The following is a 27,127-nucleotide window of genomic DNA, read 5'->3' on the forward strand; positions in this document are numbered from 1 at the left end:
AAAATAACACGAAATAACCCACGGGGAGGAATGTAGACTACGTAGGGATGAACAAGGCATACCAAACACCGAGGAAAACTTATGTGAGAGAAAGAGAGAAGAAGAAAGAGTCGAGAATGGCAACTCAAGATCAGCTGTTATGGCGGAGGGCTGACCAGGGATGCCACGTTATCGTACTCACCACACTGGATCTCCCTATTTCTAACGCATAACGATAATAAAAAAACGTCTATAATTAACATTTTTAGCACTGACTAGAAATGGGCATCGTTAGTTTTATGGGTGCGACGGTTTTTAGTCTGAAATAGGCGAATATAAGAAATTGAGTACGACAATTTGGCGACGTTGGAGTTGACTTGACAGGTGGAAGGAGAGGAGGATAGGTGGAGGCGAGCCCCGTGTGGACAATCATCTCTCCACACGAGCCACGGACACTGTTACGCCCCTGTGTGACTGTGGAGGACCCGTGAAGAGGAAGAGTGACGTTATGTTGAGGATGAGTCGTGTGAAGCAACGTAACAGCTGAGTACCGAGGTAAGACGCCCGCCCCTCCCCGCCCCGCCAGCCCGGAGTGTGTTGTTTGAATAAGTGTAGCTAAGTGGCTTTATTTCAGGTTAGAAAATAACATAACACTGAAAAACGATACAAAGCGTCACAGGTCAAAAGAAGAAGATACAGGTGATCCTCTGGAGGGCGTGTGTGGTGGTGGTTTATGGAACTCTGATTTACGACTCCCATAGTTTGCCAATGACATTTTTCTAGACATTAATATATGTTTTTGGTGAATCTTAAATAATGATCTCGATTAAGATTAGCATTTTTTCCCCATTTGGTTATAATGTGTTTTCGGATAATATTTAGGAAACCTTCGCCACCGCTGGCAAAGTTAATACTTACATCATGGATTTCTTTTTGGTCCCTGAATGCAGTGCAGTGACAAGTGACTTCCGGAAAGGAGAAAGAATCCAATTCAGTGACTATCTATTGTTGAAAATAGGGGATAATAATTCATGAAAACGTCGCCTCCTCTGGTGGCGGCCACCATGGCGACGGTGCCGCCGGCGTTGCAAGAAATACCTCCTCGCAGAAATTAGTCGTATATACATGAGGGGGGGTCCAGTTTAGCTGTTTGGTTGTAAAGTTCGGTTGGAATAGTTTAAATATGCTCCCTCACCCTTAACCCTCTGCGAGCTATTTTGCGGCTGTGGTGGCGTCACCATCGCCATGGCGGCCACCGCCAGAGGAGGCGACGCTTTCATGAATTATCATCCCCTATTTTCAACAGTAAATAATCCCTGAATTGGATTCTTTCTCCTTTCTGGAAGTCAATTGTCACTGCACTGCATTGAGGGACCAAAAAGAAATCCATGATGTAAGTATTAACTTTGCCAGCGGTGGCTAAGGTTTCGTAAATTTTCCGCGTGTTTTCTCCTGTTACGTGATGTTATATATTTTGTATAACATCATAACTGATGCTGCTTCCAAACTAGTCTTAATTTATTCCAGAATCTCTGCATCCTCCTTAAGACAATTCTTTTATTATTATTATTATTATTATTATTATTATTATTATTATTATTATTCCTACTTTCATTACTAATATGTTTGATGAAGTTGAGTAATTCCCTCAAACTTCCACTTCCAGAGTGTGTGTAGGCCGCCAGGATGGATGTCGGTGAGGCAGAGTGTGAGGCGGTGAAGCGCGCTGCGCTGCTGGTGGAGAACATGCTGCAGCGGCCCGACCAGCTGCAGAAGGTGGACCAGTACCGCCGCAGAGTACAGCGAAAGAAGGTTAGGAAACAGTCCTCAAGTGTATACCATTATATTGACTGACCTGTATTCAGTCATAATTTTCTGACAAGACTTTGAAGAGCTTGTTTTCTCTTTCTCATTCTCTCTTTGGTTATACAATCATGTATTGGTGTGGCTCGATGCCATTCATAATTTAGATGATATTGGATGTATGTATAGATGCATATAAGCTGCTGTTCCCCCATGTACTATCAATAAGTTTTATAACATGTTATTTCAGTACTAATTAAGAATCATCATCAGTCTGAAAATAAATACCTAAGTGCATTGTCTCTTTGCATTTATTATTGAAGTAATTCTCACTGTTAGTCAGCATGGTAATGAAAATGTGACACTGTTGTGCAGGCATCAGTGGAGGCCATGCTGAAGACGGCCATGCAGAGTCAGCTGGACGGGGTGCGCACAGGCCTGGGCCAGCTGCAGTCCGCCCTCACAGACCTCAGAGAGATAAAGACATGGTAAGTGGCTGCTGCTGCTGATGAAAACACAGACACCATGCACTTCACTCCTGGCAGCACAGTAGATGATGCCAACACTCAGACCATGCTCCTTCTTATGCATTAGTAGACAAACACATACAAGGAGACTGAGAGGTACGTGTCCATTACAGCCTGGGAGAGGTGGAGGGCAGTCTTGTGAGGGTGCCAGAGCTAAGCAAGGCGCTGTACGAGTGCCGGGAAGAGTATGTGCGGCACTCCCAGTACGCTGCGGCCATGGAGAACCTGAAGCACATCTTTACCGTGCCCGAGTCAGTGGAGAAGACGGAGAAGTGGATCGCTGATGGTAGACTGCTGTATGCCCACCAGGTGTGTGTGTGTGTTATTTTGTGTCATTAGCAAGGGATGTATTCTTTTCTTGGACCATAAGATTTGTAGTGTGTGAATTTCCTTTGCATTGGTGTGATAAGTAAAATATCTGTGTGTGTGTGTATGTATATATATAAATGTTTGATTCAAGATTGACAGAAAAAAAAATACTGGAAAAGAATCATACTTTAAATTTGTGCCGTACAGTAAAGTAACATTCTCATCAGCTTATTTTTTCATTGTTTGTCCTTTTGCCATTCCAACCTTTTTGTCTTATTCTCTTCCTTTGTTATCCACTTTTAATCTTTGTAGCTTTATCCTTGTTCAGTGGTCAATGACGTTTCCTTGTTCCCATGTTTCCTTTACACCTGATCATGCCTTCCACTTCCTCTTTATTCTCCCTTACTGTCATTCCTTTCCACTTTATCCATATCCTTTCTCATACTAACTCTTACTTCTTCTCCCCTTCCGTGTCCCTACTTTCCTTCCTTTCCACCTCATCCCTTCTCATGCCCTCACCTCCTCTCCTTTTCCCTACCCCTACTTTCCTTCCCTCTTTCACTTCCCATTATTCTCCCTTCTCTCCCCTTCCCTGTCCCTACTTTCCTTCCTTTCCACCTCATCCCTTCTCATGCCCTCACCTCCTCTCCCTTTCCCTACCCCTATTTTCCTTCCCTCTTTCACTTCCCATTATTCTCCCTTCTCTCCCCTTCCCTGTCCCTACTTTCCTTTCTGCTTTCTCTTTTCCTCTCCTCTTTTCTCTCCATCATATTTCTTACTCTTTCACTTCCCATCGTTCTCTCTCCGTCATCCCCACACAGTGCCTGATGGACTTGGAGAACAGTCGCGATGATCTCCTGTTTGAGCTGCACAAGTTGCCACACCAGAACCCCAACGACACGCGCATGTTGAAGGAGTACTTTGCTGATGTACACAAGCTTTCTGAGGACCTGGGTAAGTGTATGTGTAGGTGTAGGAGTTGAAGGAATACTTTGCTGTTGTGCACAGGCTTTCTGGGGACCCGGGTTTGAAGTTTCGTGAGTGAGTGGCTGCAGTTAGTGAGTGTGGTGAGAAGTATGTAAAAGAGTGAAGGAGTGAAGGAGTGAGCCTTGTGTTGTGTTAGTGACCATAATATCTTTGTTGCAGGTAAGCAGGTGTGGATCATCCTGAAGCGCACACTCAACACGGTGAGGAAGGAACCCCCACAGATCGTCACTGCTCTCAGGATTGTGGAACGGGAGGAGCGGGCAGACCAGTTTGCTCTCCAGGTATGTGCTGTGCGTGTGAGAGAGAGAGAGAGAGAGAGAGAGGGGAGAGGAGAGGAGAGACTCACAGACTGATTTACACTCCACTCCTCACTAACAAGACCACTCCCTCGGCAGCGTCAGAAGGGGTCTGGCTTCCTGCCTCCTGGCCGGCCCAAAAAGTGGCGTGAGAAGACCCTGGAGGTGCTGGAAGAAGCCGTGGCCGAGCGCATCGAAGGGAACATGTTTGAGGGCCGCAGCGACAGCAAGAACTGGCTCATCAAGCACCTCGAGGTAAACCACAACTTGAGCCTCTAGTCAGAAAGTGTTGATGTTACTTGCATATGTTGCTTGATAAGCTTTAATTTTGTAACACATACTTGTATATAAATGCTGTCTTGAATTTCAGTAGTACATTTTTGGGTTAAGCCTTTAAATGATCAATCTTAAGGTGATAGATGTTTGTACTCTAATATGGTTGATGTTTTGTTTGATTGAACATCGAAATTTACATTATAAACTTCCATTTTCATAGTTTACTATGATAAATGACCATTAGGGAAGAGAGCAGAGACTGGAGATTAACAGTCATTATATTTTTCTGCTTCATTGTGGGACATAAAACACTTAACCAGTTAGGTCAAGTTGTCTGCCTGTCACTCACACAAGGCATGAGGCAGTAAAGGGCTGTGTGTTGGCAGGTGATTCGCCTGCTGGTGCTGGAGGACATGAAGGTGATCCGCTCCTTGTGTATGCCGTGCTTCCCGCCGAGCTACGACATCGTCAACCACTACGTCCAGATGTACCACAAGAGTCTCGCCACCCATGTGAGAAGCCTTCATTTGTCTTGTGTCTGCTCAGAGCTGGGCTGCTGGCTTTGTGGGTGTACCTTCTAAAATCTTTCCTCATTTGTTCTGCCTCATACACTTTGGAACTCTCTATAGTTTTAGTTTGCTCTTCACATATACTTTTTCCTTCAGTATTGCACTCCTCAAATCAGAGATCTACTGGCTGTAATTACTGGATTCTGCTTTGGTTTTGGTTCCCTGTCACAGGTTTCCTTGTTTTCACCCGTCTCAGTAGCCCATGATTATAATGGTTCTGCTGTTGTTTTTGCATCACCAGTTCCATCTTCCCTTAGTTTTCCTCCTGCTGGGATGTAGAATTGTATTGCAGGGTAGTTGATATTTTTCAAAAGATATGAGAAATTAGTCTTCTTGGGAAAAGAATACATGAGGGGTTGAAATATTGTTTGAGGGACTAAAGTAGTCATCACGTCACCATCTGAGGCACAGGCTGTATGTAACTGTACTTCCAGGAGGAAGGAAAGATAGGTGTTGAAAAGCAAAGACAAAAGAGTTTGACCAGACAGGGTCCATCAGCTTTCTAAGTGTTCACGCCAGAAAGGGCATAGGAAACATCATTATTGGCAAGTTGAATGTTGGGCTTAGTAAAGTCAGAGGGGAGATGATTAGGAGGAATGTGCCCTGAATTGTCCAGAGCAGAATTTTCAGAGAAAGGTGTTGACTAGGTGCCAGAAGTCTAGAAGAATTTTCTATTGATGAAAATTTTTGGTAAGTTGGAGATTAGGTTTGACTCAATCCTGGGCAGAACAAAAGAGCATGATTAGGAATTTGAAGGCTCAGGTACCTGCCTGTCTAGCTTTTATTTATTATACGGTATATATAATACACTCCAATCTCCTTTACAGTTGGTGGATCTCGTTTCTACGGGACTTGAGGACAATGAGTATGTGACACTTTTGTCCTGGGTGCTCAATGTGTACTCCGGGCCAGAGCTGATGGGCCACGCGACACTCAACATCAACATGGCCAAGCTGGGGCCACTGCTGGACAACAAGGTGCTGGAAGACCTCATCTCTGAGTACCTCACGGTGAGTGCCAAAGTTGATTTGTCTCACTCTTGTCATACACTCTTTTCTTTTTCTCCTTCTTGTCCCATCATAAGAGATAATATTTATTTACTGTATTTTATATACCTAACTGAAGAATGTGAGAATGATCGTATGGCTTCTATCACCAAAGGATAAGCTTGCCCTTTAACCCGGTAGCAGCGACGGGTCAAATTTGTGGCTTTACGTGTAGCAGCAACAGGCCAAATTTGTGCCATGATATAAACCCCCCAAAATAGATGATGCATAAACTGATCACAAATGCTTTGATATATATTATGAAATGGTTTGTGTGAGGGGTGATTTTTTCTCATTTTTCTCGCTTGGAGGGACCATTAAGAAACATGATCCCCGCTGTTACCGGGTTAACTGGTACCCATCTAAACCTCGCATTCAGGCAAGAGCTGTTGTCAGGGGTCGGCTTTCAGAGCTTTAGCCCCATTTTTTTTTCTATCCCTGAATTTGTTTTTCCAAGAATGACTTTGCAGCATGTATTTAGATTGTGGCTTCTCTCAGTTGGTCTCGGATGGCAGGAACTATTGTCTAGAAGTTGTGTCTTTGTTGCTTGTGATTCCTCAGAACTCTGGGTCAAGCCCCCAATGTACTGAATGCCTAACAGTGGCTCTGATTCTATTAGGATTTTATTATGAGGTTTGTTAAAGTGATAAGCTAGTTGTATAACCAAGTTTTCTTTTGTTACATCAATTCCACATTGAAAGAGGTTAAACAAAGTGATGAATGGGTATTGTCTCAACAGAATGTGAACAACAACTATGACTCGTGGATGAACAAGGCACTGGAGATCGAGGAGAAGGAGTGGTACCGCCCCGAGCCCCCGCAGCAGGACTCTGACTCCCACTACAAGACTGAGCTGCCTCAACTCATCCACGACATGATCCGGCAAAACTTGGAGGTTGCAAACACCATCAGGTGGGCGGTGTTCATTAGGTGGTAGTTTGGTGGCCAACTAGAATCATAAGGAGAATATTGGTGATACTGATTAATTGTGAAGAGCTGGAGGAATATTTTATGTATGGATTAAGTACGCTTTCTGCTCTAATTACCACCATGAAAGAGGTCCATCAGAAGTTATCGTCATGAGTAACCCTGTTTCCTACAAAGGCAGGGTGAGGTGCCAAAAAGGCCTTGCAGTAATTATGAGGCGTGTTCTAGACGAAGCTGTTTGAGGGGGACACAACCTCCTGTATTTTAGTAGTTGCCTCATGTGACACAGTGGAATATACACTTGATAAAATGTGAAAATCCTGCGCCTTTATGCTGCTGACTAAAAGAGAGCCCTGTCATGCTTCCCCAGCCCAGAGGTGCAAGTCAAAGTGCTCATCAGTAGTCTGGAGCAGGTGAGGCTGTTTGCTGGCAAGTTTGAGGCAGCCGTCAAGAGATACAAGGACACCTACTACTCAGACCGGTCACAGGTACTTGGCTCCCACTCCATTACATTCTTTGTCTCGTACTCATTATTTATGATTAAATTCTTTTTCTTTAGATTTTCTGAACCATTTTAGTTCCAGGATCATTTATAAAAAAAATTGCTGCCAATATTTTTTTTTTTTTTTTTTTATATATATATATTTTAGTTTGATGAAAGACTGAATCAATTAGCTGAGCTTCACACAAGTGCAGAGGCATGCCATTTTCATGCCAAATTTTCAAGTCTACATTCCTGTCCATTTATGGTTGCACAGTTCTTCATTTTGTATGTCGACGCATGTCCTAAGTTGTTCAAATGAGTCTTTAATTCCCACCAACATATCCTTGGAAACCTACAGCCCTCACACTTGGCCTTGCAGATCCAGTACTACACCACCTACATCATTGCCCTGGCCAACAGCTGCCAGGCGATGGTGGATGTGCTCATGAGCATCAAGACTCAGTTCTGGCGGCCAGGCACCACCACCACCACCAACGACACCATGATTGCCACCAAGTTTGATGCTGTCCTTACTGTATACCAGGTGAATCAAGGATAATATATATCATTATATAAAAAAATATAGATTTACAAAATTATGAAATGTTCTAAGAGAAGAATGAGGGAATTAAATAAAAGTAAGATGATGTTTTTAAAGTAATAAGAATGGACATATTTATGTAAGAGTGATGCATAAGAAATAGTGTTTGACTAAATTAAAGAAAAAATGGTAGAAGTAAATTGTTCTGTCTTGAGTAGAGTGAGCAATGAAAATAATAATAAAGTTTGACACGGCTAAAAGGATTGACAGAATGACGTCTTGTTCTTGGTTAAGTAGAAAATTGACCACACAGATATCAGCTCTTCCTTTTTTTTAGCTATTATAAACAGTGAGATATAAGGTAAATTATAGAATGATCAACACAGTTTGTTTGTTGTTGTGTTTGTTCTGTCCATGTTGCCTTATTTTGCGTTTACCCGGTAGCAGCGACGGGCAAAGTTTGTGGCTTTACTGTGTAGCTACCAGCGACGGGCCAAATTTTTGCCATGATATAAACCCCCAAAAATAGATGATGCATGAACTGATCACAAATGCTTTGATATATATTATGAAATGGTTGGCATGAGTGATGATTTTTTCTCATTAATTCGGTTAGAGGGGCCTTTAAGAAACATGATCCCCGCAGCTACCAGGTTAAATACTTGCCTTTGCTTCCACTTCTTTGCTGGATGAGTCCATTCCTGGCCAGCAGAAAACGTACAAACTAGTTGACTTGGATTAGAGGTATTGCTTAATATTTCTTTTTTACTGACTTGTGTTAATCAGGTTCAGTCCAGCACCATGAAAGGCAAAGTACGTAAAGTATGTTACCTGTTACTCTTACTTCGTAGCATGTGAGGAACCAGATGTGTGACCACCTGCTGGAGGAGGCCCTGGTGGACCTGCAGGACCACTTCAACGCCCTCCTCACCCCTCGCTGGCTGCATAACACTGAGCCACTGGACACCATCTGCCTCACCCTGTCTGATTACTTCAATGATTACTCACACCTCCATCAAAAGTGTGTAAAATAGCATGAGTCACAGTCTAGTTTCTGTATCATCCACACAGGGGAATATTACCTTCAAATAGGCTGTTAATAATTCACCTTTACTATTTCTTTTAATCCCTGTATCACCATGAGGTTTGTTATTGATGTTGAAATTTATTATTTTTCACTAATTGTAATCATGCTAATAGCTTTACTGTCCATCCATCAATGAAGAAACTCTGCTAGAAGGTTGTCTTTTGTCAATGAAGTCATTCCCTTGCCCTCAGGAACTTTGACCACGTGGTGCAGCTGGTGCTCAACACGGTGGCCATGCGCTACACCACCGCCATCCTGCAGAAGCGGATCACACTCAAGACTCAGGAGGATCGCAAGCTGGTGGCTGAGAGGATAACGTCTGTGAGTCTTCATGAATTTACTCGTACCAAATAAACATGGCCCGGCTGATATGACATATGCACAGACTGTCTGTGAATCAGCAAGCTAGTTTAAGAAGCATGTGCCTGTCCTTAACCCCTTGACTGCGGATTTCCTACAAGAAGACCTCGCCAAGCTACAGGAATGGAACAAAAAGTGGCAGCGAAGAAAAATGTAAAGTCATGCACCTTGGGAGGGGATATCCAGCACACTAATACCACATGGGAAACACTCCACTATCCACCACAGAGGCAGAGAAAGACCTGGGACTATAGTTACCAGGCTACTAGTGATGGCCAAATCCGTGCCAATCGCAGCAGACGGGTTAACCCTTTAAGTACAGTGGCGCCGATGTCGGCATCATCATATGGAAAAAGTTAATCCTCTTCTAAACCTCTTAATCCTCTTCCATTTCCTCTTAATCCTTTTCTAAACCTCTCAAGAGGATATGGAAGAGGTTTAAGAGGATTAATCCTGTTCCATTTCCTCTTAACCCTTTCCATACTGTGACGCCGATGTCTGCGTCAACGTATTGAAAGGGTTAAACCGTCCGCTGTGATTGGCACGGATTTCGCTTTCACTGGTAGCCTGGTAACATTTACATCCGGGTCTTTCTCTGCCTCTGTGGTGGATAGTGGAGTGTTTCCCATGTGGTATTGGTATGCTGGATTTCCCCTTCAAAGGTGCATGACTTTACTTTTTTCTTCATTGAATTGTAGCAGCCACTTTTTGTTTCATTCCTGTAGTTTGGTGATGTCTTCTTGTAGGAAATCCGCAGTCAAAGGATTAAGTTGAAATGCATACCCTTCAGCTCAGACTATATTATGTACAATTTTTTTCCCCCAATGTCCACAGGAAGCTGAGAAGGTGGGGAGTGTGTTTGAACAAGTGACACCAGACCTCGTGAAGTTTGATTCTCCGTGTGAAGTGATGAAAGGTCTCGCCGAGGTCGTCAAGGTCTCTGACATTGACTTCATCGGCTTAGAACTTCATCGGTTACTGCGCAGGTAAGTTTAATGCTGGATTTTTATTTCAGAACAAAGAAATTTAAATTCCAAAAAAACTCATCATTGCACTCTTTGAGAATCTTACATCTGGGCCTAGGAAAAAAAATTCAGGGAACCAACATCTTGTTAGTGGTCTGATAACACTAGGTAAAGAACAACGAAGTGTTTAGTTTTTATTATTTATGAAAATAAATTATCCACAGCATTGTATATGTTAAACTTATAATATATACATAGCATTTTTTGCCTGAAATTGATTAAACAGCCACACTGAGGAGTGCACCTTCATACATTTAACCCGGTAGCAGCGGGGATCATGTTTCTTAATGGTCCCTCTAAGCGAGAAAAATGAGAAAAAATCATCACTCACGCAAACCATTTCATAATATATATCAAAGCATTTGTGATCAGATTATGTATCATCTATTTTGGGGGGTTTATATCATGGTACAAATTTGCCCCGTCGCTGCTACACGGTAAAACCACAAATTTGGCCCATCGCTGCTACCAGGTTAAGATAAGGCAATATAAAGGTTTATTATCTCAGAAAGCAGAAGTTTATCAAGGGGCCTTCATGAAGGGATCCTCTTATTAACATGGCAACATGGAAGTTATAAGCTGGCTAACCGTGAGCAGGTGATAAGAAAAGTAAGAGCAATGGAATTATCTTTGCTTAGGATCATCTGTGGCGTCAGTAACATAGATAGGATGAGAAGTGTAGTGGTGTATGAGAGGTGCAGAACATGGTCTTTTGACTGGACAAAAGTTTATGATGTCACCAGATTGAGGAAGTTGAGAGAACAAAAGTAAAAATGAATCTATGCTATTGAAGCTGTGCAGAAAAGCAGTTAAATTTAAAAGGAAAATGAATGAAGTGAAATTTGTTTGTAAATGTGGAATGGAAATGATGGATGCAGTGCTTTGAAGCAAGTGGTCTGAAATGTAAAACAATGAGTTAATCAAACAATCATTAGGGACATCAATGGGGGCTGTGTTGCCTTACCCACCATACAACATTAAACCTGGTGGTCTCTCCGTGCAAGTCTCAATGCAGGCCCCTTTCTCATTCCAAGTACCTTGATCTATTGGCTTGCTCAAGCCACAAACTCTGTGGGCATCCCCTTGCCCTCCTCCTCTCAGGGTTGTCTCTAACAGAAATGACCCAGTGAGCAGGGTCAGCTTCTGGGTTGCATGCCACATGCCCATATCGCCAGAGATGGCATTCATGGACTATGCGGGTAATAAGCTTTGAATCAATCTCACAAGTAATCACTGGTTTAACACAAATTTATTACAGCGAAATTCCATGACTCTTCATAGGCACTTATTAGCAAAGGCATGAATCCACCTCTTCAAGTTGCAAGTTACAGCCCTTGAGTAAGACAGGAAGCACAAGAGACTTGAAGATCCAAATCTTTGCACTTCTGCACACGATATACTCATGCTAAGTGAGTCGATAACACCATAGGCCAAGCCAGATCATCCCCAGCATCTTCCCCGAAGTAAAACCACTCATAGATCTCAGGTGCTCTCCAATGCATTTCTTTGCAGCTTCAAGAGTTTTGCATTTGAAGGGATGCCACAGTTCTACAGGGACCTCAAGAGTCAAAGTGAATGATAGTACAGTCAAGCCTCAATATCTGGAGATTTATCATCCATGGATTTGAATATCTGTAGGGTAGCCTGTGGATATTATCGTTAAAGATTTGGGTATCCGCAGGGTTCCTTGAGCATTTTTGTGGCTAGCTAAAGAACCTGTGGTTCACCACACACCCCATGCATGCACCTTCATACTTGCAGTATGAATTTATGGTGTTGAATTTTTCTGTGGTATGAATTGTGATATAAGACTCATACCATATTGTACTGTTATTGCATGCTCTAATTGCAGCCCAGATCACCGGGTGATCTCTTCGGAACATGTGCATGTGGTCATTTAGGGGTGACTTCAGCTTCTCCAGTCTGCTTATGTGGAAATGAATGAATGATTATGATGATGACCATAAAACTTAGTTCTCTGTGCACAACCAGAAAAAATAGCCCAACTTTCACTTTGCCGAGTTAGTAAGAAGATACAATATGTAGGCTTCAGATGGCGTCAACTCAAGTGTGGAGGCATACATTCAGTAAGCATCACAAATTATAGACAAATTATGTACTCAGGGTTGCATTTTATAAACCTATGTCCAGTGAGGGACAACCATACTGGTATTTGCAGTTCTGCCACAGCTGTGTCGAAGGTGTTGACACTAGTTATGCTACTTCCATGGAAATCAAAGGAGAAAAAAAGGACAGAGACCTGTGGGTTAGAGTATAGATGATCTTCAGTAATACATGACTTGTTTTTAACATTTTTTTACTTATAACACAACTGCTGCAGGTATCCAGACATGAACGGTGACCACCTGACAGCCCTCTTGATGCTGCGCGGTGACCTTGGTCGGCTGGACATCAGGCAAAGAGTGGCCGATATCATGGAGGAGATGAGGACCCAGCGCAGCGGGCCCACCCCCAAAAGCATCTTCTCCCACATCCACATCTCCACCTCCCTCTTCACCTAGCATGAATGAACACAGCTTTCAAGTCGCCTAATCAGTAGCCCAGTTTGTCGTTGAGGGCCGTGCGACCATCCCCAGACTGCTGTGACGGAGGCACCCACGAGTCATAGTTGGGGTCATCTTCATCGTACTTCTTCCTTTTCTTCTCTTTCTTCCTTGGCTGAGCAGGACTCTGAGGATAAAGACACCAATGTAATCTACAGATGTCTTCCAAAAATCTAACCTTGGCTTTTCTCACCTTATGATAGTCTGTCCACATTTTATATAAATTTGATTTATGTGGATGTAAATGTGTATGACCCAAACATGAGCTTACCAACTTAACATAAATAATGTGTCACTACTTGTGTGTGTAGTATGCACCTATAGCCCACTTTTTTATCAAGCCAAAAATGCACTAGCCTGCAAATGAGGCCTTTTTCCACATAGTTTCCTGCTACCTGTTTGGTTGAATAACTACATCATTGTATTTGAAATTATTGCCAGGTAATGTGAACCAACACATATTTACTAACTTAAGTTTCTCCCTCTGCTATATGCTGAGTCAAATACAAATGATAACAAGAAGAGATTGTTAAGTAATGTGCTGGTAAGTCTTAATCTGTTGGCATCAATCACCCAAGTCAGCAACACAAGCATGAGTTCAGATGTACCAAACTTCATATGTATTTTTTCAACATTAGTGCAGAGGGGAAAACAGTATCCATGACTATTACTATATTCATTTGTTTCATAATTGCAGATGGGAAAATACTATCAATGTATAATTTTTGCTGATACATTATCTATAGAAAAGCTTACAAGTTACCCTACAGATGGAATGCATACATTCATCTAGTAAGTCATTTGAGTAGATTCTGAAGGGGGTAGGGTTGGTAACTACATGTTTTCTTGTGTTTAGTGCAACTTGTCCCAATCTGCAGTTAAATATGTGAAAAAAAATACATATCAAGCAGCGTGCATCCAAACACATGCTTGTGTTACCGAATTGGGCAACTGCTGTTAACAGATGAAGTTTGTTTACATTACCTGGCAATTAATTAAAATAAAATGATGTACTCAACCATTGACTGTTCAACTACTCATCTAGCAGGAAACGTATCATGGAAAAATAGAACCTCTACATACGAGTGCATTTTTGACTCGATAGAAAAAAGGACTATAACACAGTGTACTATTCAGTGTGAGGTACCCAGGAAATCCGCATTAAGTGGAAGGTATAATAATGATTTGGGTTAAGGCGCTTAGGCTACAAGGCATCACACTTTGCTCTAGTGGGCTGAGCTGTGACATCATGCGTCCCTCACCGACTCGAGTCTTCCTCCACACATTATGTAGATTCACCCAAGATTATGAAATGATCACAGGATATTTAGAAAAAAACTGACCCAACCATAATCTTCATGAAACATTTTTCTTCTTTTTTTTTTTAATCTTTTACAAAGCTAAAATGTGAATATTACGGTTGGGTCAATTTTTCTAAAAATCCTGTGATTATTTCATATCAGATGAAAGAACACGACATGTGGAGGAGGAAAACTTGGGGCCAGCGAGGAAAGTGTGACGTCACAGCTTAACCCGCCAGAGCGAAGTGAGTGGACCGTGTAGTCTATGGATCTTGACTTGGGGGATATTAATTTAGGAGTCTCTCTCTCTCTCTCTCTCAGGACAAACTCCACAGCCACATACTGGACCCCCCCTCCCCTATTCTCTCTCTCATTCCCTGTGTGACTATACAATCAAAAAATAAAACCAACCAATGAACAGCTGCATTCCTCCTGCCCTACACCCATGATGGTTCAGGAGGGTCTCAGTCACTGAAAAGCTTACATCACAGTTCCTATTGCATTTAACCAATGAGGGCTGGGACGGACTCTGTCATTCACCTGATGCATGCCTGTCAGTGACCTTCCACATGCTGTTGTGTTTGACTGGCTGATCTCACTGCCACTTGGAATGTTTGTTTTATTAAGTCCCTTATTTCATTTGTATTATAAGGAAATCCCTAAAAAGAAACACTAAATGGAAGGTCTACTGTAGCAGCACAATTTACCACCTTATGACGGGTGGCGGGCAAAGCCTATGGGACCTCTGGATCTCAAATGGGGGGAAGGATCCTAGCCCCTCTTTGAAGCTTACCTGAGTGCTGGTTTTAAGATGTGCCAGGTGTGGGGGAAGGGTGGGGCCCAACACTCTGACCTTTTTCTCTGGTTGGCTACTTCCTGCAGTGCTGCTCTCTTGATTCTGGTCTTCAGCTTTCTTTGATGTTTCTTCGTCCTCAGCTGCTTCACTGCCTACCTGGCTAGGTTTCTTTTCTTTGTCAGGCAAATGCTTCTCACCGGCCTTACTTAAGACTTCTTGGGCAGGAATGTCTGGCTTTTCTTCCATCACTTTCTTGGCATCTGTGGTCTGTGATTCAGTTATTACTAGTTCAGTTTTCACTGCGTGATCCGAGGGCATGGTGTGTGTTGGTCTGGAGGGGCTCTGTCTGGCCTGGCTGCCCCTTACTTCATCCCTCATCTTAAATGGCCTTGACTCCTTAACCACTGGCTTCACATCATCATCATCATCTTCATCTAGCCTCTTCAGCTTTATCTTCCTCTTCGGTTCTTCCTCCAGGAAGATCTTGTGGACTCGAGGTTCAGGTTCCTGTAAGTCATGTTATTGTGTCATTCAAACAGTAAAATATGAAAATAGCCTTCCAATACTGATTCATGATCCAGCACCTAACATGTTTGTATTTATACCCCCATCTAGTACACTTCCATGCTTCTAAGACTCGAGGATAAAAATCATTCTTCTTTCTTGTAATAATATTCTTTTTAAATTTGACACATTCAACCATGAGCAAGAGAAATGTATTAGTCAAAGGTGGGCATTCCGCAATTTAAGTCAGCTAATCACTAATCCACTACTAGTGGACTAACAAAAAAATTGTGGAATAGCGTCAGCGGAAAACTTGAAAAATTAGTGGATTTGCAGTTAGCGAAATGTCAAAATTATAGTCCGCTAATGTAAACTTTAAAAAAACACCAACAATGAAATTTCTGGGAAATTCAAGAATATTCTTGAAAGTTTGGAGAAACCTCGAGATTAGGGTGGCCAGGTGTCCTGGATTTTAATGGTTTGTCCCGTAAATAAAATTGTCCTGGAAATGTCCCAGATTTAATGCACTGTCCCGGAAAATGTGTTTTCATTAGTGTCCCAGATTTCACTTCCAGAAATTTTTACTCCAACTTTCCCAACTTTGCCCTTCATTTCTCTCATAACACCACCCATATAAATATTGAACAACCATGGTGACATGACACACCCCTGCCTCAAGCCCACTTTTATCTCAAAATGTTTACTTGTTTCTCCACTAATTTTGACTTCATTAGTAGACAAAAAAATATATATTAGCTTTAGCATTGGTGGATTTGCGATAGCAGACCTGCGAAGCTGGAAAATTTGCGGATTGACGATTAGCGGAATGCCCAACAAAGTTAGCGGAATGGTGGACTAAGAAAAAATTAGCAGGTGCCCACACTTGGTATTAGTTATACCTTAGCTTCAGTTTATTCAATGTCAATGTTTTGTAACCCTGCTATCCAGACCATTAGTGATGAATGACATTCCTTGAAACATTTTCATATGTATATAATGAAGGTGAGGGCCGTAGAAAAATTGAAATAAGTTGTTGTATACCTAAATTTTCAATCAGTCTTCGATTCAAATAATTTCAGCAAGTAATCTATCAAATGTACAGAAATGTAATTTTTAGTGAACCTTATGTCAATAAAAAGTTAAACTATAAATGTCTTTCTACTCCATAAAAGCATCCACTTAACTGTAGTGATTGTGATTATCTGTACTGAGACAATGCACTACAAAGAACTGCTTGGTGTTTGTGTGTGTGTTGTACGCATGAAACGCCAGAAAGGTTTTGCCGGCACCGGGGATTGAACCTGCAACCAGCGAGACAGGAGAGCCACTCCTTAACCAGTCGGCCAAAGAGGTACCCCCCTCGCAGAGAGAGTTATGGGAGGCTCGCCCATCAGGCAAGTCAGCTGCACTACACGCATGCCTATGCATGTGCCTGCACATCTCACCTTGGGTTGGGAGGGTGTGGTGGTGAATGCTGACAGGCCCTTCAGCCTCACACCAAGACCAGCTTGTCCAGTTTTCCGAGTAAGGCTGCTGCTCCCTCCTGCACCTGTGCCTTGGGGAGTAAGGGAACCAGTCAGTGCATACAACTGTCACAATCCAAACATTATCTACATCTGTAGCACCCCAAGTGCTGCTACATCTGGTAATGTCTCACAGTAAGTGATGAAACCTTCCATCTCTCAATTTCCATACATGTAAACCCTACCCTTATTTTTTTTCCCATTGTTTGATTCAACTTTACAGATACCTAAAATATCTTTCTTAGATCTGTGAATATCCATTTTTTCATTACATAATAAGAGCTCAAATTTGTCCACAAAAGCCTAATATTTAAATCTTAAAAAATGTAGAAACTGACTTTTCCAGTCATCCAACATTAGCCTTCATGCTTCAGTATATACACTACTGCATAACAAGGAGGCACAACCTAGTTTTGAAGAAGAAAACATATATAAATCATACAACAATGTCACATCTTCAAGGTAGAGAAAACGCCTAGTAATTTTACAGTCACAGTTATGCTTAAACCAACCCCGTTAGGATGCTCACCATGCATGGACTGGTACGGCTTCAGCTCCGGTACTCCAAGAGGCCGTGCAATGTTGACCAGCCGGCGCAGCTTCAGCTCATCCTTGCGCAGCTCAATGGCCCGAAGCTGCAAACACCAACAAGCATTAGGACCACTCAGCCCCAACACTTGGCTTGTAAAATTCCTGGGAAACTTTCCACGAGAATTTTGGGAATTTTCGGGAACTTTGAGAATTGAGAAAAATTTACGTTTGACTATGGTGCAATTAGGTTTTTCTTCTCTCTCTTTTTTTTTTTAGGCTGAGATTATCATTGCCTCTTTAGACTTCAGTTTTAGAGGGCTGTTAGTGAATGTCTCAGTGGTGGTGCAGGCAGGATTGTTTAAGTGACGGCTAGTGAGGCACATGGCGCCCTTCAGCTAACCTAACCTAACAAAACCCCAAACAGTTACAATAGGTCTTAACTCAGAAAATTAATATATGCTTCCTTACTAATGAGACTTTCTAAACAACAAAGTGAGGTCATTCTTTATTGATTTATACCATAAAGTACTGCATATCATGTGTTTCAAGATACCCTAAACTAACCTAACTAAACCAAAACAAACACTACAGGTCTTGACTCAGAAAATTCATATATGCTTCCTTATTAATGAGACTTTCTATATAACTGAGTGAGGTCATTCTTTATTGATTTATACTATAAGGAGCTGGCTATCATGTGTTTCAAGATACCCTAAACTTAACCTAACATAACCTAACAAAACCTGATACAGTTACTTTAGGTCTTGACTCAAAATTCATATATGCTTCCTTACTAATGAGTCTTTCTACATAACTAAGTGAGGTCATTCTCTGTTGATTTCTACTTTAAGGGACTAATTATCATGTGTTTGAAGATACCCTAAACTTAACCTAACATAACCTAACAAAACCTGATACAGTTACTTTAGGTCTTGACTCAGAAAATTCATATATGCTTCCTTACTAATGAGTCTTTCTACATAACTAAGTGAGGTCATTCTTTGTTGATTTATACTATAAGGGGCTGGCTATCATGTGTTTGAAGATACCCTAAACTTAACCTAACAAAACCAAAACAAACACTATATGTCTTGACTCAGAAAATTCATATCTGCTTCCTTCCTAATGAGACTTTCTATATATCTAAGTGAGGTCATTCTCTGTTGATTTCTACTGTAAGGGGCTGGCTATCATGTGTTTGAAGATACCCTAAACTTAACCTAACAAAACCTGATAGTTACTTTAGGTCTTGACTCAGAAAATTCATATATGCTTCCTTACTAATGAGTCTTTCTACATAACTAAGTGAGGTCATTCTTTGTTGATTTATACTATAAGGGGCTGGCTATCATGTGTTCGAAGATACCCTAAACTTAACCTAACATAACCTAACAAAACCAAAACAAACACTATATGTCTTGACTCAGAAAATTCATGTATGCTTCCTTCCTAATGAGACTTTCAATAAGTGAGGTCATTCTTTGTTGATTTCTACTATAAGGGACTGGTTATCATGTGTTTGAAGATACCCTAAACCTAACCTAAGATAACCTAACAAAACCAAAACAAACACTATAAGTCTTGACTCAGAAAATTCATATCTGCTTCCTTCCTAATGAGACTTTCTATATATCTAAGTGAGGTCATTCTCTGTTGATTTCTACTGTAAGGGGCTGGCTATCATGTGTTTGAAGATACCCTAAACTTAACCTAACAAAACCTGATAGTTACTTTAGGTCTTGACTCAGAAAATTCATATATGCTTCCTTACTAATGAGTCTTTCTACATAACTAAGTGAGGTCATTCTTTGTTGATTTATACTATAAGGGGCTGGCTATCATGTGTTCGAAGATACCCTAAACTTAACCTAACATAACCTAACAAAACCAAAACAAACACTATATGTCTTGACTCAGAAAATTCATGTATGCTTCCTTCCTAATGAGACTTTCAATAAGTGAGGTCATTCTTTGTTGATTTCTACTATAAGGGACTGGTTATCATGTGTTTGAAGATACCCTAAACCTAACCTAACATAACCTAACAAAACCAAAACAAACACTACAGGTCTTGACTCAGAAAATGCACATATGCTTCCTTACTAATGAGTCTTTCTACATAACTAAGTGAGGTCATTCTTTGTTGATTTATACTATAAGGGGCTGGCTATCATGTGTTTGAAGATACCTTAAACTTAACCTAACATAACCTAACAAAACAAAAACAAACACTACAGGTCTTGACTCAGAAAATTCACATATGCTTCCTTACTAATGAGTCTTTCTACATAACTAAGTGAGGTCATTCTTTGTTGATTTATACTATAAGGGGCTGGCTATCATGTGTTTGAAGATACCCTAAACTTAACCTAACAAAAGCAAAACAAACACTTTAGGTCTGGAAATAAATAAAAGGTAAATAAGAGTGATGACTGGGAAAACAGAAAGAAAGAAGAATGTAAATGATCAGGACAATATCTGGAACTTCTTATCTCCACTCCTTTTAATGTGTCTCTGGAGCAAGTGCTGTAACAGACTAAGTAAGGTCTTTCACCAATAACAAAGTGCTTGAACAGACTCTCACCTTCCAAGTCACTCTCTTGTGCTTGTCTGGAACCTGGGACTTGAGGGAGTGCATGAAGGAGTCAAGGTCGTCCTCGCCTCCCTCACCCCCCCGCTGCGCCTTGCTGGCCTCCTTGATAGCCTCAGCCTCGGCAAGCTTCCTCTCAAGGTCGGCAAGCTCCTCTGTTGCATTCCTGTACTTCTTTATCTGTAGGAAGGCAGCAAGCTTCTCAGTACTTTATTGGTCCAGGAAGACAGCAAACAACTTTTTACCCTTCTCTAGGTATTTTTCAACTAACTTTCAATGCAAAGATGATCGAGGCCCCTAGACCATGATACAGCTGATTATTTAACGCATCACTGATTGTCAAGTAGCTAAAAGAGCATTACCAAGGTCAGACTGAAATGCAGTTCTGCTAACATAAAGCTGTCCGATTTTCCAATTCATAAATATTTTCTAAAGATATTCTCATGAAGTTGTTCTTACCAGTGAGTCGTAGGTCTCTGCCCCCCCCTCCTGCCCTGCTGACCCTGACGCCTTCATCCGTTTCAGCCGCCGCCGCTGAATATCACCCGTGCGGTCCAGGAAGTCATCTTCATCAGAGTCATAGTAGTCGTTCTCCGCCCAGTCACGCTTCCTTTGCTGGTGACTCTCTGTGGGGAAAGATAATGAGGTTCATGATGATGTTTAGAGCCTAATGGCTGCCGAAACTAAATAACCGTTTATTATTATTATTATCAATTCATCAAACAGATAAGTGTTGGCCTCTGCCTCACCATGTTTAGCCTGCCTGAGCAGATTCCTGCGGTCCAGTGTCCTGCAAGCCTCCATGGCACACTGCACCACCGCCTCCTTCCTCTTGCCTCGGTGGTCCACCGACACCACCACCGGAGCCTTGGTCTCCACTGGCAACCTGAAACAGCAGCAGGACCTCAGCCAGGCTACAACAGTGCCACCAATGATGTGTGATACTGGACACTGGACTCCCCACCTTGCCCTTCCTGCAAATAGCCATGCTCTGCCCCCCTCCAGCCACTAACAAGAATAATGCACCATATTGCAACAGCTGCCTTGGTGGGCCACAAGACACCATTGCTTATCTCGAATTATAGGTTAGGCTACACCGTACTGTCTTCATATATTTTTGCCATCATGGAAAAAAACAGTGCAATCAATATACTTTATATATGAACATGTAACCATAAATTGATGAATGCCGAAAAAATTGTTACATGCCCACTCCATGGTGACAGGACAAAGAGGTTAGAGGTAGAGGAAGGAAAGTGTTGCTAGAGGGCGGGTGCTGTTGAGGACAGACTCACTAGGGTGGACCACTGTGTGTGTGTGTGTGTGATGCCTCATGCACAAGACAGGCCTCTGGGTCACCCTGTTACTCACTCCACAGAGCAGCGGCAGCAGCCTGGACCGGTGTCTTCTATGGTGTAGCTTGGAGGGTCGTAGCCGTGCCGCTCAAACCAGCCTCTCAGCGTCTTCTTGGGGTCGTCCAAGTGAAGATCATCACTACTCGATGCAAAGGGATTCTTCTTTCCTTCCTCATCCTCCTCACCTTCTTCCTCTTCTTCATCTTCAGCATCCTCTCCTAAAATTTTAAAAAGTTGTAATAGAAATATATTCAAGTCGTCCCTCAAATAGTACGGTTTCCAATAGTTTGGTTTCAGTTTTATGTAGATTTTCAGAGATTTTTTTAGAATTTTTAAATTTTCCAACGAACAGGAAATTTAAAAATCCTTAAAATATCTTCTATGACGATCCGTATAAAACTGAAACCGAACTATTGGAAACCGTACTATTTGAGGGATGACTGTACTAAAGAGATACCCTCGTGGTTACAGCCAAAGGAAAATGAAAGGTAAAAAGTATTCGCCTTCCTTTATGTGTGTATAGAAGTCCAAAACAATACTTACTCATGCCCCAGTTTACGCCAGCATCTTCGCCCCCTTCTTTGGTCTTTTCGCTGCCTTCCTTCGCTTTCCTCTTCTTCCCACCCTCCTCCTCTTCGTCCTCGTCCTCTTCCCCGGTCTCCAGCCGCTGTAGTTTCTTCTTCCGCTCCTCCGCCACCTTCATCAGTTCAGTCACGGTGAGGTCTGACTCAGGCTCCATGTCTTCGTCTGGACCCTGGAATGACAGACTTGGATAATGACTGACCGACTGAATGACGAACTTAAAAATGACCAGACGGTGGTGAAGGCTATAAATGTCAGGCAAAAACTTGTCTTTTAATTTATCAAGAAAAGGCTTGCCAAAACTGAGGTGAATCTCACGTGCTCATACACTTTATATGTTGTCAAATATGTTACTTCCTCCATTGTGACTGGTCAATCAATTCTGTACCTGACTGACAGCATTACTTAGGAAAGGGAGGGGATGTATGGATCAAATTTTTGCATTGAAACTCTTAATTGAAAAGATTGGAAGCTGTTTGCTGCTTTCATGGATCTGGAGAAGGCCTATGACAGGAAGGGTTTATAGAATCTCCAAACATGTGTGAAAATGCCAGCACCCAACCTGGAAAAGTTGGAAAGTTTCGTTTAGTCGGCGCAACATCTGTGGTCATATGCCGGAGAGAGACAGAAGGGGAAGGAATCATAGAAGGGAACAGATCCCAGGAGACGGGACACAACCCCCGATTAATACCTGGTACCCATTCACTGCTGGGTGGACAGGGGCGTAGGGCATCGGAAAAGCCACCCAAATTTTCCCACTCCGCCCGGTAATCGAACCTGGGCTCTCTCAGTTGTGAGCTGAGTGTGCTAACCACTGCACCACGAAGACCCCCCTAAACCTGGATCAGTGGGAACATACTGAGTCACTGGTTCACACCCACATGCACATCCATAACAATCCTGCAGCCCATGAGTGAAGGGTGAGTGAAGGAGTGAATGGATCCATGACAATATCAGGAGTGGGCGACGCACCTGCAGTAAGAGGGTACGAGTGCTTCCTGCCAGCTTTAGCATGTGTCCGACGTGGAGGCGGTAGTACGTGTGTGGCTTCATCTGGTGCTTGTTGTGGAAGGAGCCGTGTGTGCTGCCGAGGTCATATGCATAGAAGCCGGCTGTTGCGCCTTCCTCTGCCACTGCCCGGTACTGGATGACACAGTGGAACCTGGACAGGACACACACAAGGAGGAAGAAAGAAAGGATTTTGAAATACATAAGGATGGTGATAACACTGTGTCCTGAATAGCAAGAGACTGGTGGACATACAAGCTCAAGTTATTCAATACCTGTAACCTTAGGGCCATGATGTATAACCTGGTAGCAGCGTGGATCATGTTTCTTAATGGTCCCTCCAAGTGAGAAAAATGAGAAAAAATCACCCCTCACACAAACCATTTCATAATATATATCAAAGCATTTGTGATCAGATTATGTATCATCTATTTTGGGGGGTAGCTAAATATCACGGCACGAACTTGGCCCGTCGCTGCTACACGGTAAAGCCACAAATTTGTCCCATCGCTGCTACACGGTAAAGCCACAAATTTGGCCCATCGCTGCTACACGGTAAAGCCACAAATTTGGCCCATCGCTGCTACACGGTAAAGCCACAAATTTGGCCCATCGCTGCTACACGGTAAAGCCACAAATTTGTCCCGTCGCTGCTACACGGTAAAGCCACAAATTTGGCCCATCGCTGCTACATGGTAAAGCCACAAATTTGGCCCATCGCTGCTACACGGTAAAGCCACAAATTTGGCCCGTCGCTGCTACACGGTAAAGCCACAAATTTGGCCCGTCGCTGCTACCAGGTTAAAGAAAAAGGCGAGGTAGATGGAAATACCTTGAGAGGGAGGGATGTTCCAGCACCACATCACACTGGGACTGCCGGCCAATGACGATGAAGGGACGGTTGAGGGGCACCGTCTCCACAATGATCCCGCCCTTTAGCACCTCGAAGCTATACTCGCCCTGCGGCACACCACTCCACTTGGGCTCCTGTAACAAGGGGTAGGGTCAGCATTACTGTAACTGGTAATTCCTCCTGCTTCTACTATAACTACAGTATACAGTGGTTATAGAGCTGGGCCCAGATTCATCAAACCATTCACGAGACCTGCCGTTGAGTCTACTGAAAAATCGGTCAACTACGAATTTTCCTTGTGGTTATAGAGCTGGGCCCAGATTCAGCAAACCATTCACGAGACCTGCCGTTGAGTCTACTGTAAAATCGGTCAACTACGAATTTTGCTTGTGTTTAGACGGCCCCGACGGCAATGAATAACTTCGTTCATCAACATCGGAGCTGCCTAAAGATCAAGAGCATTCACAGCAGACAGAGTTACCACAAGACTTATCAATGGCAGGTCTCATAAATGGTCTGATGAATCTGGCCCCACGATAGTGCTCACAGACCAGTACATGCTTTACGACTATTCTGAAAACCGAACCCCCTCACACACACACACCTTGTAAGGGATGGCAGCAAACTTTTCTGTTAGGCTCTGGGCAGGAGACTTGAAGGCCTTGGAAGCTGCCTCGTCACTGCTGCTGCTACTACTGCTTCCCTCCTCCTGCTGTTGGCCCTCTGCTTTGGTGGTTTGCCTCTGTGCCTTACTGATGAAGACAGGCTTTTTAAACACGACATCCTCCTCCTCGTTCATCTTATTGACCTGTTTTGTCTTGCTCACAGAGGTAGGCTTCTTGAACACTGCATCTTCCTCCTCCTCAGACTTTATAAACTGCTTGAGAGGCCGGCTCTGGAAGATGGGCCTCCTGAAAACAGCTTCGCCATCATCGTCATCCTCTTCCTCCACTTTAATTGCCTGTCTCTTCGTCTTGGTGGGGAAAGCAGGCTTCTTGAATACTGCATCATCTTCGCCTCTACTTGGTTGTGCAACTTGTACCTGAGTCCTGCTAGGGGATGTAGGCTTCTTGAATATCTCCTCATCAGGCCTGGCCACAGCCTCATCCTGCGGAGGCCCATCAGGAGTGGCCGCTGATGGTTTTGTGCTATCTTCACTTGAGTTCTCCATCATGAGACTGACCATTGCTTATCCTATTGAGTAAAAATCAAGTCAAGCAACTATAAATGGTTGGTATGCATATGATTGCAATTGACAAGGCATTTCCTGTAAATAGGCTAAATGGTATTCAGTTCAAGAGGTGCCCTGATATTCCCTCCATGAAAGAGTTTAAGTCAAGGGAAAGAGGAAAGACAGTAAAGAGGTTGTTCCAGTAAAAGGAATGATATAAGAAACATTTTTTAACTCTTGCATTAGAAAGCCGGACATGTGGATGAACTTGTTTGGAAGGTCCTGTACAGCGAGGGTCACCCTTCCCATCATTACCCTACCAAGTTAGGGTAGAAAATTGATAGATACCATGATGGATAGATAGATACCATGGCCAAACTCAGATTTGTCCAATACATTACTTTTTTTTTTTTTTTTTTTTACAACAAAGGAGGCAGCTCAAGGGCACACAAAAAAAGAAAACAATAATAAAAAAAAAAAAGCCCGCTACTCGCTGCTCCTAAAGTAAAACAAAAGAGGTGGCCGAAAGGAAGATCAAATACAGGATGGGATGATAAGTATGTACTTTGAAAATTGTCCAAAAAATGGTTTCTTAAAGGAAAATAGAGTATTAAATGTATGAGATTCCAGAGTCCAAGTAGTTGGTTTGAGTCTTTTATGTTGGTTTCATATGTGCGACGAGTACAATAGGCGTCGCGGTCAGCTGTTTCTTGGCTTCCCCTTGCCGAGGTCGCCACTCACCAGTATTTGAAGAGGAGAAATGGCCCCCCAAGATCGTTGAGGGAAGGAGATTAATTCACTTTTTTTCTTTACTTTTAACCCCTTCACTCCAGCGACGCCGACACGGGCATCCGATGGCGTGACCTTATGGAAATGGTTAGTTCTCTTCTGAACCTCTTAATCCTCTTCTAAACCTCTTAATCCTCTTCCATTTCCTCTTAATCCTCTTCTAAACCTCTTAATCCTCTACCATTTCCTCTTAATCCTCTTCTAAACCTCTTAATCCTCTTCCATTTCCTCTTAATCCTCTTCTAAACCTCTTAAGAGAATATGGAAGAAGATTAAGAGGAATTTAGAGGAGGATTGAGAGGTTTAAATGGGGATCAATCCTCTTTCATTTCCTCTTGACCCTTTCCACCGGGTAAAGGGACATGTATTTAGTCCCTTAACATTAATATGGAGGCGAAATATCATGTTTTGGAGGCGCGGAGTGATTCTCCACAATTACCACTTAAACTAACCTAACATGACCTACCTAACCTTTGCCCTCGTCGACCCCCCCAGGAGTCATTTGTTGCTGCACTGCATTCAGGGACCAAGAAATAATCCATATTGGAAGTATTAGCTTCACAAGAGGCGGCGGCTACCCTCTCGTCAATATTATCCCCGAATTTACCTTCAAATGTTTGCTGTGCGTCACCCCGCCACCACCACCACCACCAGGGGCTTCAAGAAACTGATACTATTACCCGCTTGACAGGCACCGACGCGATCTCCAGCCACCAACAGAATCTACACTACTAATACAATACTCCGCACCTTACTAAACGAATGGAGGAGGAAGGGAAATAAAGATATAAAGGAATTAATAAGACTCACCCCACCGCCTGCTCCCCGAGGCCTCGAAAAACTTAAATTACTCCACGCTACAAATGCACAAACATAATCTTCATCCACCAACAGAATCTACACTACTAATAACATACTCTGCGCCTTGTTAAATGAATGGAGGAGGAAGGGAAATAAAGATACAAAGGAATTAATAAGACTCACCCCGCCGCCTGCTCCCCGAGGCCTCGAAAAACTTAAATTACTCCACGCTGCAAATGCATTAACATAATCTTCATCCACCAATATAATCTACACTACTAATACCATACTCTGCGCCTTATTAAATGAATGGAGGAGGAAGGTAAGTACATATACAGGCAATAATTAGAGTCTCACCGCCGCGCCGCCCGCCCCGCCACTGCCAGGCTCAGCTGATCACTGTTTACATGAGGGGCTGAGGGGTCCTATTACCACTGTTGCTATTAATACTATTTATTACTATTAGGGTCATTGTTGTCTTTATATATGTTATTGGTTTACGGTCATATCTTCTTTTACGTTTACTTACATGGAAGTTTTAGG

The 27,127-nt window shown here is 42.6% G+C and overlaps 2 protein-coding genes across 3 annotated transcripts; one reads left to right on the forward strand and one right to left on the reverse strand.

The window, feature by feature from the left end:
• Window positions 1-356: 356 nt before the first annotated feature.
• Window positions 357-13,798, forward strand: LOC126993079 (exocyst complex component 3-like). Its single transcript, XM_050851914.1, has 16 exons — window positions 357-534; window positions 1,646-1,791; window positions 2,158-2,270; window positions 2,423-2,618; window positions 3,440-3,572; window positions 3,765-3,886; window positions 4,001-4,156; window positions 4,564-4,689; window positions 5,574-5,756; window positions 6,532-6,704; window positions 7,090-7,207; window positions 7,583-7,747; window positions 8,596-8,765; window positions 9,023-9,152; window positions 10,026-10,177; window positions 12,558-13,798. Exons 2-16 carry the CDS (start codon window positions 1,666-1,668, stop codon window positions 12,736-12,738), a joined length of 2,244 nt encoding a protein of 747 aa, XP_050707871.1. The 5' UTR covers window positions 357-534; window positions 1,646-1,665; the 3' UTR covers window positions 12,739-13,798.
• On the reverse strand, window positions 12,761-27,063 carry LOC126993078 (kanadaptin-like). 2 transcript variants are annotated; one of them, XM_050851913.1, is made up of 13 exons: window positions 26,942-27,063; window positions 24,428-25,017; window positions 23,803-23,957; window positions 22,935-23,124; window positions 21,924-22,134; window positions 21,397-21,598; window positions 20,775-20,911; window positions 20,485-20,651; window positions 20,020-20,205; window positions 17,434-17,539; window positions 16,827-16,930; window positions 14,875-15,384; window positions 12,761-12,907 (listed from the first exon to the last, which is right to left on the reverse strand). In XM_050851913.1, exons 2-13 carry the CDS (start codon window positions 25,007-25,009, stop codon window positions 12,770-12,772), a joined length of 2,688 nt encoding a protein of 895 aa, XP_050707870.1. In that variant the 5' UTR covers window positions 25,010-25,017; window positions 26,942-27,063; the 3' UTR covers window positions 12,761-12,769. The 2 variants fall into 2 exon arrangements, with proteins under 2 accessions (XP_050707870.1, XP_050707869.1); XM_050851912.1 differs by having other exon boundaries at window positions 16,827-16,936.
• Between the last annotated feature and the right edge of the window lie 64 nt (window positions 27,064-27,127).

The sequence above is a fragment of the Eriocheir sinensis genome, unplaced genomic scaffold (assembly GCF_024679095.1).
Source record: "Eriocheir sinensis breed Jianghai 21 unplaced genomic scaffold, ASM2467909v1 Scaffold554, whole genome shotgun sequence".
Lineage (NCBI taxonomy): Eukaryota > Metazoa > Arthropoda > Malacostraca > Decapoda > Varunidae > Eriocheir > Eriocheir sinensis.

Bases quoted from the DNA above. Each gene is read 5' to 3' on its own strand.
- LOC126993079 (XM_050851914.1), top strand. From the start codon at position 1,666: ATGGATGTCGGTGAGGCAGAGTGTGAGGCGGTGAAGCGCGCTGCGCTG. The intron at 7,208-7,582 runs GTACTTGGCTCC...TTGGCCTTGCAG, and splicing joins ACTACTCAGACCGGTCACAG to ATCCAGTACTACACCACCTA. The intron at 7,748-8,595 runs GTGAATCAAGGA...CTTACTTCGTAG, and splicing joins CTGTCCTTACTGTATACCAG to CATGTGAGGAACCAGATGTG.
- LOC126993078 (XM_050851912.1), bottom strand. From the start codon at position 25,009: ATGGTCAGTCTCATGATGGAGAACTCAAGTGAAGATAGCACAAAACCA. The intron at 20,652-20,774 runs GTGAGGCAGAGG...CTTTCCCCACAG, and splicing joins GCTCAGGCAGGCTAAACATG to AGAGTCACCAGCAAAGGAAG. The intron at 15,385-16,826 runs GTGAGATGTGCA...CATGACTTACAG, and splicing joins CCACACCCTCCCAACCCAAG to GAACCTGAACCTCGAGTCCA.